The sequence below is a fragment of the Cnephaeus nilssonii genome (assembly GCF_951640355.1).
Source record: "Cnephaeus nilssonii genome assembly, chromosome: 3".
Classification (NCBI taxonomy): domain Eukaryota; kingdom Metazoa; phylum Chordata; class Mammalia; order Chiroptera; family Vespertilionidae; genus Cnephaeus; species Cnephaeus nilssonii.
This window is the reverse complement of record NC_137074.1, coordinates 26,790,500-26,805,964: the sequence shown is the minus strand read 5'-3', so window position 1 is coordinate 26,805,964 and position 15,465 is coordinate 26,790,500. Positions and strand designations below refer to the sequence as shown.

Genomic DNA, 15,465 nt, shown 5'->3' with positions numbered 1-15,465 from the left:
GTTATTTATTTTAGTGACTAATTAATAAATATTAACCAGGAGTAAATGTTAAAAGTGAATGTATAAAGAGACAATGAAGTAAATAAAATTTAAATTAAAAATAGAAGTAAAAAGATACAATGAAGAAAAAGAATAACATGATTAGAGGCAAGTGTATAGCAAAAATGCAAGATACAGAAGCTTGGTTAAAGGAGAATATATGAAGACAGTAGGACAACATGATTATAAGTCATACAAATTAATCCATTGAGGTAAAACGTGTGTTATTCTGGGCATATTTGAGAATTTTTACATGACAAATAATATATATATATATATATATATTGTCTAGGTTGGAGCAGATATCTGTGGATTTGTGGTGGATACCACAGAAGAGCTCTGTAGAAGATGGATGCAACTTGGGGCCTTCTATCCATTTTCCAGAAACCATAATGCTGAGGGATATGTGGTAAATTCCTCTTGCTTTCCTTGTTTTGAAATAAAACATAATCCTATTGTTAGCAAAGTATTTAAATTTATAGCTATACGAAATATGGTCGAAAAGCTTGTAACATAATTCATCACCAAGAGTTAGAAGTCCTCTTCTCAAGGCCTATAAATATTTTTATATAAAAGTGGTCAAATAAGGAAATTATGAAACATAATGTAGTCACTACATAAATATTCTATTTAAACCTAAAGCATATATAAGTGTGTTAAATCACAAATGTTTAAATTAAAGCCAAAGATTTTTCAGTCTGGGTTCTTGGATTCTAACAAGTTCCATGTAATTTTTCTTTCATAAAATGTATAATCCTATCTAATAAAGATGTAATATGCTAATTGACCCTCATGCCATCACAAAGATGGCAGCACCCACAGCCAATAAAGAGGGAATATGCTAATTGACTGTCCCACCCTCAAAGATGGTGGCACCCACAGCCACAAGATGGTGGCACCCAGTCCTCTCAGCTCTGCTGGGGCGCCTGCTTCCAGAGTCCCCCAGACCCCTCAGCCCCCCAGCTGTCCAGGGCCAGCTTGAGGTACAGGCAAGTCTTGGATGGCAGCTGCTCAGCCGTCCAGGGCCACCCGAGGCTTGCGCTGCCGACAGTGGCAGCAGCAGAGGTGTGATGGGGTGTCACCTTCCCCTGGTATCTGGGTCACCTCCTGCCTCTGAGGGCTCCCAGACTGTGAGAGGGGGAGGACCGGGCTGAGGGACCCCCCCTCCAGTGCATGAATTTTCATGCACCGGGCCTCTAGTCTATAGTAATAAATGCATAATATGCTAATTAGACCAGACATCCTTCTGGACGAAGCCAGGGCGGTAAGGGAAGCCTGGGTCCCGGATGCCAGAGGGAAGTTGGTGCCGGCAGCTGGGGGTAGGAAGGCCTACTCTTGCATAAATTTCTTCCATCGGGCCTCTAGTATACTATTAAGGATTTCCTGTTTTTGTTTCACTTAAGAAACACACACAAAATTAAAGCCACTTACAAAGCAGTTTGAGTCCAGAGTCTTTCTATAATAAACAAAACTGGAATGACATATTGGGATAAATAAAACTAATGCTTTAAAAAACATGTATCTGAGCTGGTGGGAGCATAAGTACAGGACATACTGAGCTATTCTACCAATTCTGAGATTTCATGCTGTGGGCTCCCATGGACATACTTTTCAGAGGGAATGGGGTAATTAGGGTAAATCACTAAGTTAGTTAAGTGTGTGGTGGTTAAAAACGTATTTACAGTTCACACACTGATTACATATAGTGCCTTAGTTCTGTTTGAGAAGGTGTACAACAATTCAGAATTTAACCTGGAAGGAGGCATAATAGAACAGAAGTAAAAGGCACACATTGGAGAGAAGTCGCTTTCTAGTCTATCGAAATTGTGCTTTCAAGAAATGTGTGTTCACGGGAGATCCTGATATGAATTACATTACACACTGTTTTTCTAGGCCCTCCACAAAGCAGATGCCACAGCAGAATTAGACACCATAGAGATTTATTGGTGAGATACTAGTGTAGGATAAAGGGAAGGGAGCAGGGGAAAGTGGAGAGAGCCTTCAGATCACAATTAGGCCTGAACCTGGTGAGATGAAGCCAAACAGGGGGTTTGATAGGGAAAGTCATGTTGGGTTGTAGGGTTCCTAATTTAAAAGCGTTTCAGTCAGTCCCATGTCACATCCTCAAGGGAGAGTTGAGCATTAGAAGAATCATGTATCTCCCAAAAATGGGCCTGAATAGTATTCTCACCATTCTAATTGATTAGCTGGGAGCAGCCAAAGGAAAATATGGTTTCAGGGTAAGAAACATGATGCCAAATCCAGGGAGGCAATAGCTGGTAACCTTAGTTAACTCTGTTACCCATAAAGCAGGAGATATAAGCAGGTTTGATCACATCATTGTACCTTGGCTGAGCATCAGCTGACCTAGCTTACACTCTGCGGAGAGGCTCTCCTCCAAGTTGCAAGTTTGCAAATGGCCAGGTAGCTCGGTTTCTTGAATCCCTGGGACATCAGACTACCTAGACTTAGTATTCGAAGGTGATGGTCAAGCTCAAGGCAGCAAGTCCTCAGGGAAGTACATTTTAAACCCTCACTTGAATGTGTCACATGGGCCAGAGTATGTCACATAGCTGAGAATGAAGCCAACAGTGGGGAAGGGTGTACTCCACCTTTATGGGATGGTCTACAATGGTACATAGCAAAGGTTTGGATACAACAAAGCATGAAAATGTGATCCAATAAATCAATCTACCACAAATAATATCAGTGGAAAAATTCCTTCTTAAAATGTATTTTTGTCTTCTTTTTGTGTATTTAAATGAGAAAATCTACTTTAAAATTAAGTTTAATTAAAAATTATCCAAATAAAAACTAGAAATGTTCATATACTTTGATGATGAAATAAGAGTAATTTTATCTTTTTATGAACAAGCTGAAATGTATACAATTTTCTTTTCTAAAATAGATTAAATACTTCTAAATTAATTTTATTCATATTTTAGATTTCTTATTTCAGTTTCTCTTTTTATCCCATAGCATCAAGATCCAGCATTTTTTGGACAAAATTCTCTTTTGGTTAATTCATCAAGGCACTATTTGAATATTCGTTACACTTTATTACCTTTCCTCTACACTCTTTTTTATAAAGCCCATACATTTGGAGAAACAGTAGCAAGGCCATTTCTTCATGAGTGAGTACAATGTTCAAGAACTTTTATCTTTCAAATTATACTTGCACATATATTAAGAAATTAATGGAGATAGATCGGGATGTCAAATAGATTTCTACTCCTTATTTTTACATTCATATAAATGATTTGATGAACTGTAGAATGATAGAACGATGTTTTGGACAAGATTAATGGAGAAATCTGAGTCTTGAATATAATTTAGAAAATGTAGAGAAAGTATAGAGAATGAATTAGGGAAATTATTTCAGTAAGCAAGATTAAATATAGGATTATTGAAAACATATCATTTATACATTGTGAAAATCACCTAAATATAGAACAAATGTAATATGGGAGGGGGGGGGGAACAGCAACACCAATGAATTGTACTTATCTTTGTATATCTTCACTAAGGCAAGACCTTTCCTCAAGAAATGACTAAAGATCCTTTCAAATCCAAGTCAAAATGGAAGTTAATAATGAAAAAAATTTAAAGGGCAAAATGTAGAATAGAAAAGATTTCTGGTACTTTATGAACCCATCTTATATGAGAAAATGAATTAAACAGAATAGTTATTACAGATAAAAAATCTTAGAATATATGATAGACTTTTTTTGAATTCCAGATACACTATTTTCTTCCACCACCTTTCTTTCCTCTCTCCCTTCCTTTCTTATCTCTCGAGCATCAGTTGAACCATAAACATATAAGAAATATCGATTCAAAATGACATATGAAGCAAATAAAATTAAGCTAATAATCATTCCCATAGAAAAACTGTAAAGGTAAACCAAATAAGAAATTTGGATAAACTCATGTTTTATCATTATATTATAAACATTGTCATTGTTCTTAGGTTTTATCAGGATACAAATAGCTGGATTGAGGACACTCAGTTCCTATGGGGCCCCTCATTACTTATTACCCCAGTCTTGAAACAGGTAGGTTTTGAAATTAATAAATTTATTGCTTAAAGGGATGTTTTATAACCAAATCTACACTAAATTACAAAACATCTTCATAATAAACAATACTCAAAAGAGTGTTTCAACCTAATAAATGTTAAATTAAATTCTAAAATGTGGAAGACATTTTGAAAAATTATAAAATATTAACTAGATTTATGCCTTTAAAATACATAATGTGTAACTGGGAAGAAGAAAATTGCATACTTCAGAAAAAGAAAGCTTTATTTATAGACTCAAAATCAGATCTTATCTTACCTTATAATAGAGAAACATGCAAATTGACCGCACCTCCGCTATGCCCACGATTGGGCCGGCAGGAGGCTGGGGGCAGGACTCCGGGTGGCATATCCGCCGTTGAGAAGATCAAGATGGCGGTGCCCAGTGGCCGGGCCCATGCCGCAGCTCCCCGGGGTGCCTGGGGCGATCAGCACCCCTGAGGGGCGTGGCCGGGCCCATCGGCACCCCGGGGGGGCGTGGCCGGACCCATGCCGCAGCTCCCGGGGGTGCCTGGGGCGATCGGCACCCGGGGGGTGTGGCCGGGCCCATGCCGCCACTCCTGGGGGTGCCTGGGGCGATCAGCACCCCTGGGGGGCGTGGCCGGACCCATGCCGCCGCTCCCCGGGGTGCCTGGGGCGATCGGCACCCCAGAGGGGCGTGGCCGGGCCCATGCCGCCGCTCCCGGGGATGCCTGGGGCGATAGGCCACCCGGGGGGCGTGGCCGGGCCCCTCCCGCCCCTCCCGGGGGTCTGGGGTTCGATCGGCCACCCAGGGGGGCGTGGCCCGGCCCCTCCCGCCCCTCCCGGGGATTCCGGGGGTCGATCAGCCACTTGGGGGGCGTGGCCGGGCCCCTCCCGCCTCTCCCGGGGGTCCCAGGTGTCGATCGGACACCTGGGGGGGCATGGCCGGGCCCATCCTGCCCCTCCCGCCGCTCCCGGGGGTCCCAGGGGCCGAGGCTTTCAGGGCCTTGGGCACCAGCGGGGAGCCTGCACCGATCACAGGAAACCACTGGGGGTCGGCTCCTGCGATCCTTAGCAAGGATGTTGGGTGCCGCCGAGCCCAAGGCCACCGCCCTGGGCCAAGCCCCGACCCTGAAAAAGGCAGAAGGCGGTGGCCACAGCCAAGGCCTGGGTCCCTGGTGCCGGCAGAAAACTGGTGCAGGCAGCCAGGTGAATGAAGGTCTATTGCACGAATCTTCGTGCAAACGGGCTACTAGTCTATAATAATAAAAGTTTAATATGCTAATTAGACCAGACAGCCAAACGACCTTCCAGATATCCTTCTGGATGAAGCCGGGGCTGCAAGGGCCAAGGCAGCAGACATGGCTGCAAGGGCTTGGCTCCTTGCACGAATTTAGTGCATCAGGCTTCTAGTACTAATAATAATGAACTCTCATTTAAGTAGACATAGATATTTAAATTTTACTAAGTTGTAAATAAACTTGCAAACTACATACATATCAGATATGATACACACATATATAAAAATTATCTTGCTTTATTATAGGGAGCAGAGATAGTGAGTGCATACATCCCTGATGCTACTTGGTATGATTATGAAACTGTAAGTAAACTTAATATCATAATAGACTCACAGGTATTATATTGTGAAACATCTTTACATGGAAACTTAAGTCCAAACATGTACCATATCTATTTGCAGTATTTCTGTTATTATTATAGAAAATGAATAATTTCAAATTTAAATAATGTGTAAGATTTGTGCATTTCATTGTAAGTGAACAAGTATATGTTTTGTTGCACATGGTTAATATGAAGTTATATTTTTTATATAAAGAGTTATATTATTTTCAAATTGTGAAAATAAAAGGTCTGGAGTAATTTTAGAAAGGAGTGGTGACATTTTAATACTGTTTCTATTTTGTATATTTATCTCATTGCCAGAAAAATGAGTATTGACCTAATCTTAAACATTTGTTTTTATATACTACACTTAAATATTTGGGAAAGATTTTTATTTAAACCCCAAAAAGGTAACAGCAGCATTCATACACACATTCTATTTATTTAATTAAACAAGACATTTTGAAAAGTGGTTTTTTTTAAAGGCATTATTTTGCATATCATTTATATTTGTTAAATAGATCTTTTGTTTTTATAGAAACACTGATTTTAAAAAACCATTTTTAGAAACATAGTTAACTATAAAACAAAGAATAAAATAGGGCTGCTTAAGATTATTGTTAATTATTGTAGCAGAGAAATAGATTTTTCTATATTTTTTGGTTGTTGTTGTTTTTGTTTGTTTTTTTTTAGAAAAATGAACTAATTTCCCCCTACTTTGCTTAGTAAACTGAAAAAAAATGTTTTCTTTAAAAGTTAGAAAACAATATTTACTTGGATGACATTAATCATCATACTAAAAATTATCTCTACATATAAATTTTGATGCTTGTAAAATGGGGTGTGAAGTTATACTACTAACAAAAAATCTTCTTAACTTCCAAATATTAGGGTGCAAAAAGACCATGGAGGAAACAGCGTATTAATATGTATCTTCCAGGAGACAAAATAGGATTACATCTTAGAGGAGGTTATATTATCCCCATTCAGCAACCTGCTGTGACTACAGTGGCAAGGTAACATGAAGAATTATAAACTAAAATCTAAAATATAATTTCTTTCAATATTTCATAAATTTTAAGAATCTAAGATTAATGTTTAGTTATCCACCAGAAGAAGTTCGACATATGGAGGAAATTAACCATCATGTTATAAAAAGAAGAATTAAATTATGTATATTAATACAAATTTATTAATTTAAAAATTAGACCTAAATATATTGGAAATTTATTTTCTGTGCAAAAATGTATTGACATTCTTTATAGAATATGTATAATTAATCCTATAAAGAAAGTTAATTACTGATTCATATAAAATATGAAATATTAAAGTAAATTCTATACTTGACAAAAGTATCATTTTTTAAATATCTGGATTTTCAATACCTAAATGTCACAATACATTTTATTCTGCTATAGTGTTTTACTTTTAAGTTGATAAATGAGGTGCATAGTTCTGTTTAGATAAAGAACAAGATAGAAACTAAATTGTTCAGTAAGAATCAAACCCAGAAATATTTAGAAAAAAAAAAGAAGAAACTTGAAAATTCAGGTGCTTCATCTTGCAGCATTTGTTCTGGGTATGAGGGCACAGAAGGCGTCATATTGAATTCACATATTTCCTCATATTCTGCAACCCCCAATGCATAGTCACTCACTATTCCTTACCCTGAGGTTTCTTTTCATAACATTAAGAATATCTGGAATTATATTACTTATGTCTTTGTGTATGTAGTGTGTTTACTCTTCTAGACTACAATTCCATGAAGGCAAGGACTTGACTTTTGACTACTTTAGTACCCAGACAAATAATAGTCTCTGGCCCCTAATTTTCTCTAAACATTTGTTAAAGGAACAAACTAATGAGTGAAGGAATGTGCTAGTAATTTCATTATATTGGCATTCTAGAATTGTTTACTTTAATACTGTAACTGTTTCATGCCTGTTCTCAAAACAATGGCTTCTACTTTAAAGCTGTATTAAACAAGAGAAACATACACTTTGGTGAGTGCCTGCTGGAAGGAATATAGTCTGTATAGAGCAGTTGCCTATACCATATAGCTTCAGGGGTATTATTTTAGGTTAAAAACCTAAAATGATATACAACAGAAAAATTTTAGTGATCCCATGCCCCATTTCTTATACTAGAATTAGCTTCCTTTCTAAGATTATTAGAGATCTCATTAAGTGCTTACAAATGTTAGGTTTTTCATTACTTTGTATATAAGATGTAGCCTTGATACATTGCAATTTGGGGTTAATTGAAATGTGACAAATATATGATGTATTGAGCATTCATAAGATATATTTAATTATTTCTCATTTTAATTGAAATATACTATTTCTGAATTGTTGGTGTCTTAGCTTCCAAGAAATTCTGTATTTATTATATTCATTCCTTTAATTTATTTTATAATCTCACAAATTATTTCATCATTAAAAATTATTAATGAGCATAGACATGAATTTTATTAATATCTTCTCATACGGATGTGGAATTCATAAAACATCCTTTAGTTTGAAATGGACTTATTTAGAGGAACTTTTAATATTATACATTTATTTTTAATCATATATGCTTACAAACTTAACAGCCGGAAGAACCCTCTAGGACTTATAGTTGCATTAGATGAAGATAACAGAGCAAAAGGAGACTTTTTCTGGGATGATGGAGAAACTAAAGGTAAGTCTCAAAGGGGATATGCTTCTTTTTTTATTACTGATTTCAGAGAAGAAGGGAGTGAGAAAGAAATAGAAACATCAATGATGAGAGAGAATCCTTGATAGGCTGCCACATGCATGCTCCCCACTAGGGATCCAGCCCACAACTTGGGCATGTGTCCTGACCAGGAATTGAACCATGACCTCCTAGTTCATAGGTCAATGCTCAATCACTGAACCATGCCAGCCAGGCAAGGAGAAATGCTTTTAGATGTCCATTCTGATGATGGAAATATTTGACTTTATTAATATAAAGTTGCATTCACTTCAAAACTGTCACTTGTTTTAATTTTTAATTCCTGTTTTTAATATCTTTTAGGGTCTATGTTACTTAATAAAATTTAACATTGTTATTTAAATTATATTTTAATTGCAATATTTAGTTTTGTCTATTGGATCATTATAAATGTCTTTGACAAGTATAGAGAGTTTATTAGATTATTCTTCTTAACTAAACTAGTTAAATCCACATGTACAAATCACATCAGATTTTCAACTGTGTTACATGGTTCTAGTGATTAAAAATAAAATTTAATTACTGTAAAAACAAAGAGAAATATATTTAAATGTGTTAAATTATTTTATAAGAATGTTACTATATAAATGGTTCACAATTTATTTCAATTGTGTCTTTAATTTTATTTCATGAGCCCAAACTTGGGAATTCAATAAACCATGAGAATAAAGAACCAATTCTTTATAGTATCTAATTATGCCAATAGTAAATATATTTGTTTGGCTATAATTTGTCTATTACAGTTACCTTCATAATTTTGTGAAGTATTTGTATCCCATTTCTCTTAGTAGAGGGCTCTGAGGTATGTTTTTAATATATGTGTATACAAAATAGTTTAGTTCCTATTTTATAGGGCACTACTTCTCTGTGTATTAAAGACTATCCTGTGCCTTTAAACATCCAAATATTTCTAAATTAACTCCAAGAAGTAGTCTTATTGGTGTGCTCTCTTATAATTTGAAAATATGAAATCTATGAAAAATCCTATTTTATTAAGTTTTATCTGTGGAAACATGGATTACCACAATAACTAATACAACAATATATCTGCTCTACATACAGTCTTCCCCTTGTCAGTTGATGTTAATTTCACAAAAGGCTGAAAACCCTAAAATTGATTCCTCTCTTCAACCTGGGAATTTTTCTTGGTTCTACCTTACCTGGGTGCCCTCATCAGGCCATGTCTGTCATCACTACCATTTACTTTATTATTACATTAGCTATTTAAGTGGTTTATAGGTCTACTGGAGGCCCGGTGCATGAATTTGTGCACGGGTGGGGTCCCTCGTCCTGGCTGGCAATCAAGGCCATCTTGTTCAGTCTCAGAGGGGGGGGAGGGATCACGGGAGGTTGACCGGCCAGGCCAGATTGGGCCAATGGCACCTGGCCGAGGAGGGAGAGGTCAATTGGGGCCGGCTGGCTGGGGGAAGAGACTGCAGGAGGTTGGCCGGCTGGCAGGTGGGGGGGTAGACTATGGTAGGTTGGCCGGCTGTGGGAGGTTGGCTGTGGGAGTGCACTGAACACCAGAGGGCAGCTACTGCATTGAGCGTCTGCCCCCTGATGGTCAATGTGCATCATAGCGACTGATCGACTGGTCATTGAGTTATTTGGTCATAATTGTCACTTAGGCTTTTGTATTTATAGATAGATTTTGTTAAATAAACCCTTTTACATTCTATTTACAATCCAGCAGGTAGAGGCATTCTTTCAGAAGATGATTCAAATCATCCCATCTCTGCTCAAGACCATATATATAATACTTTTCTGTTTCACTCAGTTAGGCACTACAGTATTTACCAAGACTTAAAGCACTCGCTATTACCTGTACTGTTGTGTGCTCTCTCTCTCTCTCTCTCTCTCTCTCTCTCTCTCTCTCTCTCTCGATATCCCCTGTGGCCCTGCATGTATCATTCTACTCCAGCACACTAGCCTTCTTAATATTTCTCAAATACCTTAGAGCCTAAGATCACTAGAGTGAGCTGGCCCATGAGAATAGGTGCCAAGCATTTACTACATAAAAATGGCATAAAAGTGGACTCCAGCAAACTAAATTATTTGTAAACATCAATAAAAAATGTTGTTGAGATAATACCTCTGCTGTTAGCATGTGGAACTTGATTTTAAGATTATTTTTTTTAATGATATAAATATCCTAAATATATTTCTTTTTCTACTTGTAAAACTTGATATTGCTAATCTATCTTTACATAAGAAGATGAATAAAAATATGAAGGTATGACTGAATCAGTCAACTAGAGATGATATCTATATAATCATGTGCTTTCAAAAGATAAAATCACAGTTTTATGAAAAATTAATTTGTAAGTAAACATATAAACAACAAAATGACCTTAAATTCAGGTTCTGATTCTAATTTTATTTCCTAGGATTAAAATTATAAGTAAATTAATGTTATTGAGAGAATTGTATAAATCCTAGGATCCCTTTTATATTTTCAATCTGTTTCTTTGAAAAAATGTTGGTTATAATTTTAAGTTTCTCTGTTAAAGAAAAATGTTGATAAAAATTTATTTTTTATTATAAGTTTTGTTTTCTCTGAATTTCCATAAACATTTTAGCAGTCTTTAAAAAACTGAACTAAACAAATATGCATTCATTATTTTTATTTACTGGAAACTATACTACCGAGATTACTTCATTTAGAGGTAAATAAAAACCTTAATTTAAATGGAAAATTTGTTTAATTTGCTTTATTACTAAATAGTATTTTTTTCAAAGTTCTTTTTTTTGTTTTATTAATCCTCACCCACTGATTTTTAGAGAGTAGGACAGAGGGAGGGTGAGAGAGAGAGACATCGATTGGTTGCCTCCTGCTCACAGCCTGATTGGGATTGAACCTGCAACCCAGATACATGACCTTGTCTGGGAATCAAACCTGTGACCTTTTGAGTCATGAGCTGATGCTCTAACCACTGAACACACCATCCAGGGTCAAAATTCATGTTGTATAAGTGTAAAAATAGAGCAGAAATTTTAACCTTACAATGTGATCTAATAACTTATTTTTTTTCCATTTCAGATACCATAGAAAACGGCACCTACATTTTGTACGTGTTTTCTGTTTCCAATGTAAGCATTCTCCTTGGACACAGTTAAATATATACCTCGTTAAAGTCTGGGTTATGCCTTTATTATGGGTTTTTTGAAATATGTTTACATATACATCCTGATTGTAATAGAAAGAAATGAAATAAATTATTAAGTTAAATTATAAATAAACTGTTAGCTTATATTTTAAAATATTTAAATGTAATAGGTAACTTAATGATGATGAATTGATGCACAGACATTTTAATACTTTTTAAACTATTATGTCTGATTTAAGAAACATGCTCTAGAAAAATAATCTCAACTTACCTCAATATATTTTGATATATCAGTCATAGCAATAGTTGCCATGGATTTAAGGTGAGGATGAAAAAAAACTGTATGGAAAAGGTTACATTTTGATAATTAATAACAATGTTTCTTGTAGGTATTGGGTTTCTTTATATATTACTAGCGTTCCCGTTGCAGGAAAAATCCTGCAATAGGGTTTCCTGCTGCACTCTACCCCGCCCTACCTGCTCTCCTCCCTTGTCCCCCACCTCGCCTTCTCTGCCAGCCCCCCTGCTTTTCTCCCTTCTCCGCCAGCCCACCCGAACTTCTTCCTTCTCCCCTGGCCCCGCCTCTGCTCTTCCCTTCTCCCCCCGCCCCGCCTCCACTCCTCCCTTCTCCTCCCCCCGGCTTGCTTGCTTCTCCACAGCTTTGCTCCCTTCTGCAGCTCTTGCCTTCTTTCTACGCTGTCTTGATATGCAAATTAGCCACCATCTTTGTTGGGGTAATTTGCATACTCATCCTGATTGGTTGGCGGGCGTGGCTTGGCTGGTGGGTGTGGCTTGGGCATAGCAAAGGTGCGGTCAATTTGCATATTTGTCTATTATTAGGTAGGATTTTTTACCCCAAACTAAGTTATTCTTCAACATTAGGGCTGGAGTAGAAAGGATATATATTGGTTTTAATCTTTGATTATAAATGTTATGGCATGTTTACAAAAAATTGAAGAGTTACTAATGGGTATACTGTATTTATATGGTATATGCTACTTGGACATGGAGAGCTGGTGGAAATGGAAGGATGGATGATTGGTTTTCTTTCTATTTCACAATTGCATTGTTATTTCATTATGTATCCAAAGACTTTCTGTTTAGTATAGAATATTACATATTTTTTGCAGAACAAGTTAGATATCAACTGCACACACTCATCATACCAAGAAGGAACTGCTTTAGCATTTGAGACTATTAAAATCCTGGGGCTCACAGACGATGTTACAGAAGTTACAGTGAAAGAAAACAATCAACCAATGCAGACTCACTACAATTACACTTACGATGCTTCCAACAAGGTAAATATCATCTTTTAAAATGTTTTCCTTGTCATGTATTCATATTTAACATTGCATAACCACTCAGGCTTTTGTGTTTATTTTTCTTCATGACATATCTTTCTTTTCTTTTATTTTCTTCTCCTTGTGCTGCCAATATTCCATTTTAGGTCATTCCAGTTTATATTTAGATATCAATATTAAGGCACCTCCTTGCTACTTCTCCCTGTTTAATTTTGTCTTTAGTAGTACTTATCTGTACCTTCCTAGTATTTTCTTATACCATCTTCCTACTCTGAACTCTAAGGTACATCTATTGCATACAATAGTGTAAATATTTTAGCTTCTCCTTTAAGACTCTCAGGTGTGATTTAAGCCACATCTTTAATTATTCTCTCGGCTTCTTCTTTCATGAACTTTCATTGTCCTCAATATACTTTGTATATGTTTCTTCACATTTTTTGTTTACAGCCCTTCTAGTACAAGATCCATATTGTACTTTTTGCTTTTTTGAACAGGTGTACTAAAGAGGAAAATATGTGCATTTAATCATATCAAATTAATCTTTAATTATCTCAGCCTCCTCATTTATAACATGAGATATTTGAATCATAATGTTGCTTTGGGTAATAAATTTATGTAGTTAAATATTCAAAATAATAATTTAAAACACAGAAGTGATTTTTAGTGGTATTTACTTTTCTACCACTTATACAGTATAATGCTGAATTATCAGTAATATCCACCTAAATAAATTATAAATTATTTTAGATACACAATATTTTCAGAGTATTTTTGTCTAACTCTTAAGTCTCCTGGCCCAGAGTTTTTCACTTAGGGACTTCTATAAAAATATGTATTGGCTAATTATTTTTATTTAGTAAATATAGTATAATTTATCTATTCCTAGGACAACAGGAATAAATCAATGGAAATTAAATAGTACAAGTTTATTTGCGAACTTTATGACTCTAACAAAGATTATAAAGAACACATAATACAAAAATATTTTATTTGGTTTTTGCAATTTCAACTTACATATGTCTATTTTTATGTTTATGTAATGATTTGAACAGATACTAGTAGACATAGTTCCCTAATTCTGATTGTCATAAAAAAATATTCCTGAATGTAGATTTATGAAAATACACTGGCATAAAAAACTAAGCTATGTAGATGAAACTCTGGGACAAATTATGTCCATGTTATTCCCAACTTATATAAACAATAACCAAATGTAACTTTGCAATTTCCCAATAATATCAATAATTGTGGATAGAATATACATATATACTCTCTCTCTCTTCCTCCCTTCCTCCCTCCCTCCCTCCCTCCCTCTCTCTTTCTCTCTCTTTCTCTAATATATTTTTGTTTTTATGCATAATGCCATATTAACACTCCTCTAACTTGTTCCTCAAATATTTCAACAATGAATAAAATTAAGGACAAAATTAAAGAAATAAGTATGAATAATTATTTTCCTCCTCTGACTCTAGGAGCCTCCGTATCAACGAAAGTGCTCAATTTGTTCTTACCTTTTTCTTCCTTGAGGGACCTAACATGTATTTCATACCTCGTATGTCCCAGGCATTATTCTAGGTGCTTTAAAGTTTACATATTCATTCTATATAGCACCCTCTTATAGTAGGGGTCATTATTGACATTTAAAAATGTGAAAAAGTTGATGGTAGACAATTTTTCCCAAGACTCATGAGCACTAAATGAAAGAACTGAGAATTGAACTTATGTCTGATTTAAAGATAATACTTTACCTGCATATCTATAATTCTCATAGTTTTCCTGTTTTGAGGCATCAGCCATTTCAGTGTCATTCTATTCCATTCTTTAAGTATTATATTAAAACACTTATGACTTGATTTGAAGAATTGTTGTGGTTGCTGCATTTTATAAATGTTAAATACATTTAAATTATCCAATGGTCAGAAATAATCTTTAATGTTTTCTTTGTCTCCAAAGATTCTCCTAATTTACAATCTCAAGTTTAACCTTGGAAAAAACTTTACCGTTCAGTGGAATCAAAATTTCTCAGAAAATGAAAGGTTTAATTGTTATCCAGATGCAGAACCTGCAACCAAGGAAAGCTGCGAAGAGCGTGGCTGTTTATGGCAACCGGTAATAAGAATTTTAATTTTGATCCATGGTATGGTTTTCACATAAGCATTTAACTGTAATCTTTACATATTATAATTTTAATTCTGTAGCATAGAGACTAAATTCATCTGAATAAGCATTTGGGATTTAAAATTAGGAATTCTGATAGAAAATTTTTCTTTATCTTAATTAATTTTCCAGACCTCACTTAGTAAATGCCAGACTGAATGAAAGTGTAAGTTATTTTTCAGGCACTTTGGATAACGTAACTACATTTAATAAAATTGTGGTGTATCTGCTGGCTGCATCTCAAAATTATCTTTGTCTTCACCCAATTTCACATTTGTACTTAATGCTGGCATCAGATCACACAAACTCTCAAGGGTCCTATTGCTCTGATATCACTGAAACCTTAGATTTAAAAATCTTAGAAATGATGTTCATGTGTGAAGAGGAACAGGGCTGAGTCTTAAAAATAAAATAAAACCTAGTCAAAGACATATTTAATTAATTAATTTTAATTAATTAG

At 35.6% G+C, this 15,465-nt stretch overlaps 1 protein-coding gene across 1 annotated transcript in view; it reads left to right on the top strand.

The window, feature by feature from the left end:
- The window catches only part of SI (sucrase-isomaltase), a gene marked incomplete at both ends in the record, with an annotated part of 86,371 nt that overhangs the window by 31,321 nt on the left and 39,585 nt on the right, over window positions 1-15,465 (top strand). The window contains 9 exons of the mRNA XM_079767238.1: window positions 332-448; window positions 3,019-3,173; window positions 4,010-4,094; window positions 5,625-5,681; window positions 6,593-6,717; window positions 8,295-8,383; window positions 11,478-11,527; window positions 12,675-12,845; window positions 14,802-14,957. Of these exons, the coding sequence (XP_079623364.1) occupies window positions 332-448; window positions 3,019-3,173; window positions 4,010-4,094; window positions 5,625-5,681; window positions 6,593-6,717; window positions 8,295-8,383; window positions 11,478-11,527; window positions 12,675-12,845; window positions 14,802-14,957 (1,005 nt within the window). The remainder of the gene's footprint in view (window positions 1-331; window positions 449-3,018; window positions 3,174-4,009; window positions 4,095-5,624; window positions 5,682-6,592; window positions 6,718-8,294; window positions 8,384-11,477; window positions 11,528-12,674; window positions 12,846-14,801; window positions 14,958-15,465) is intronic.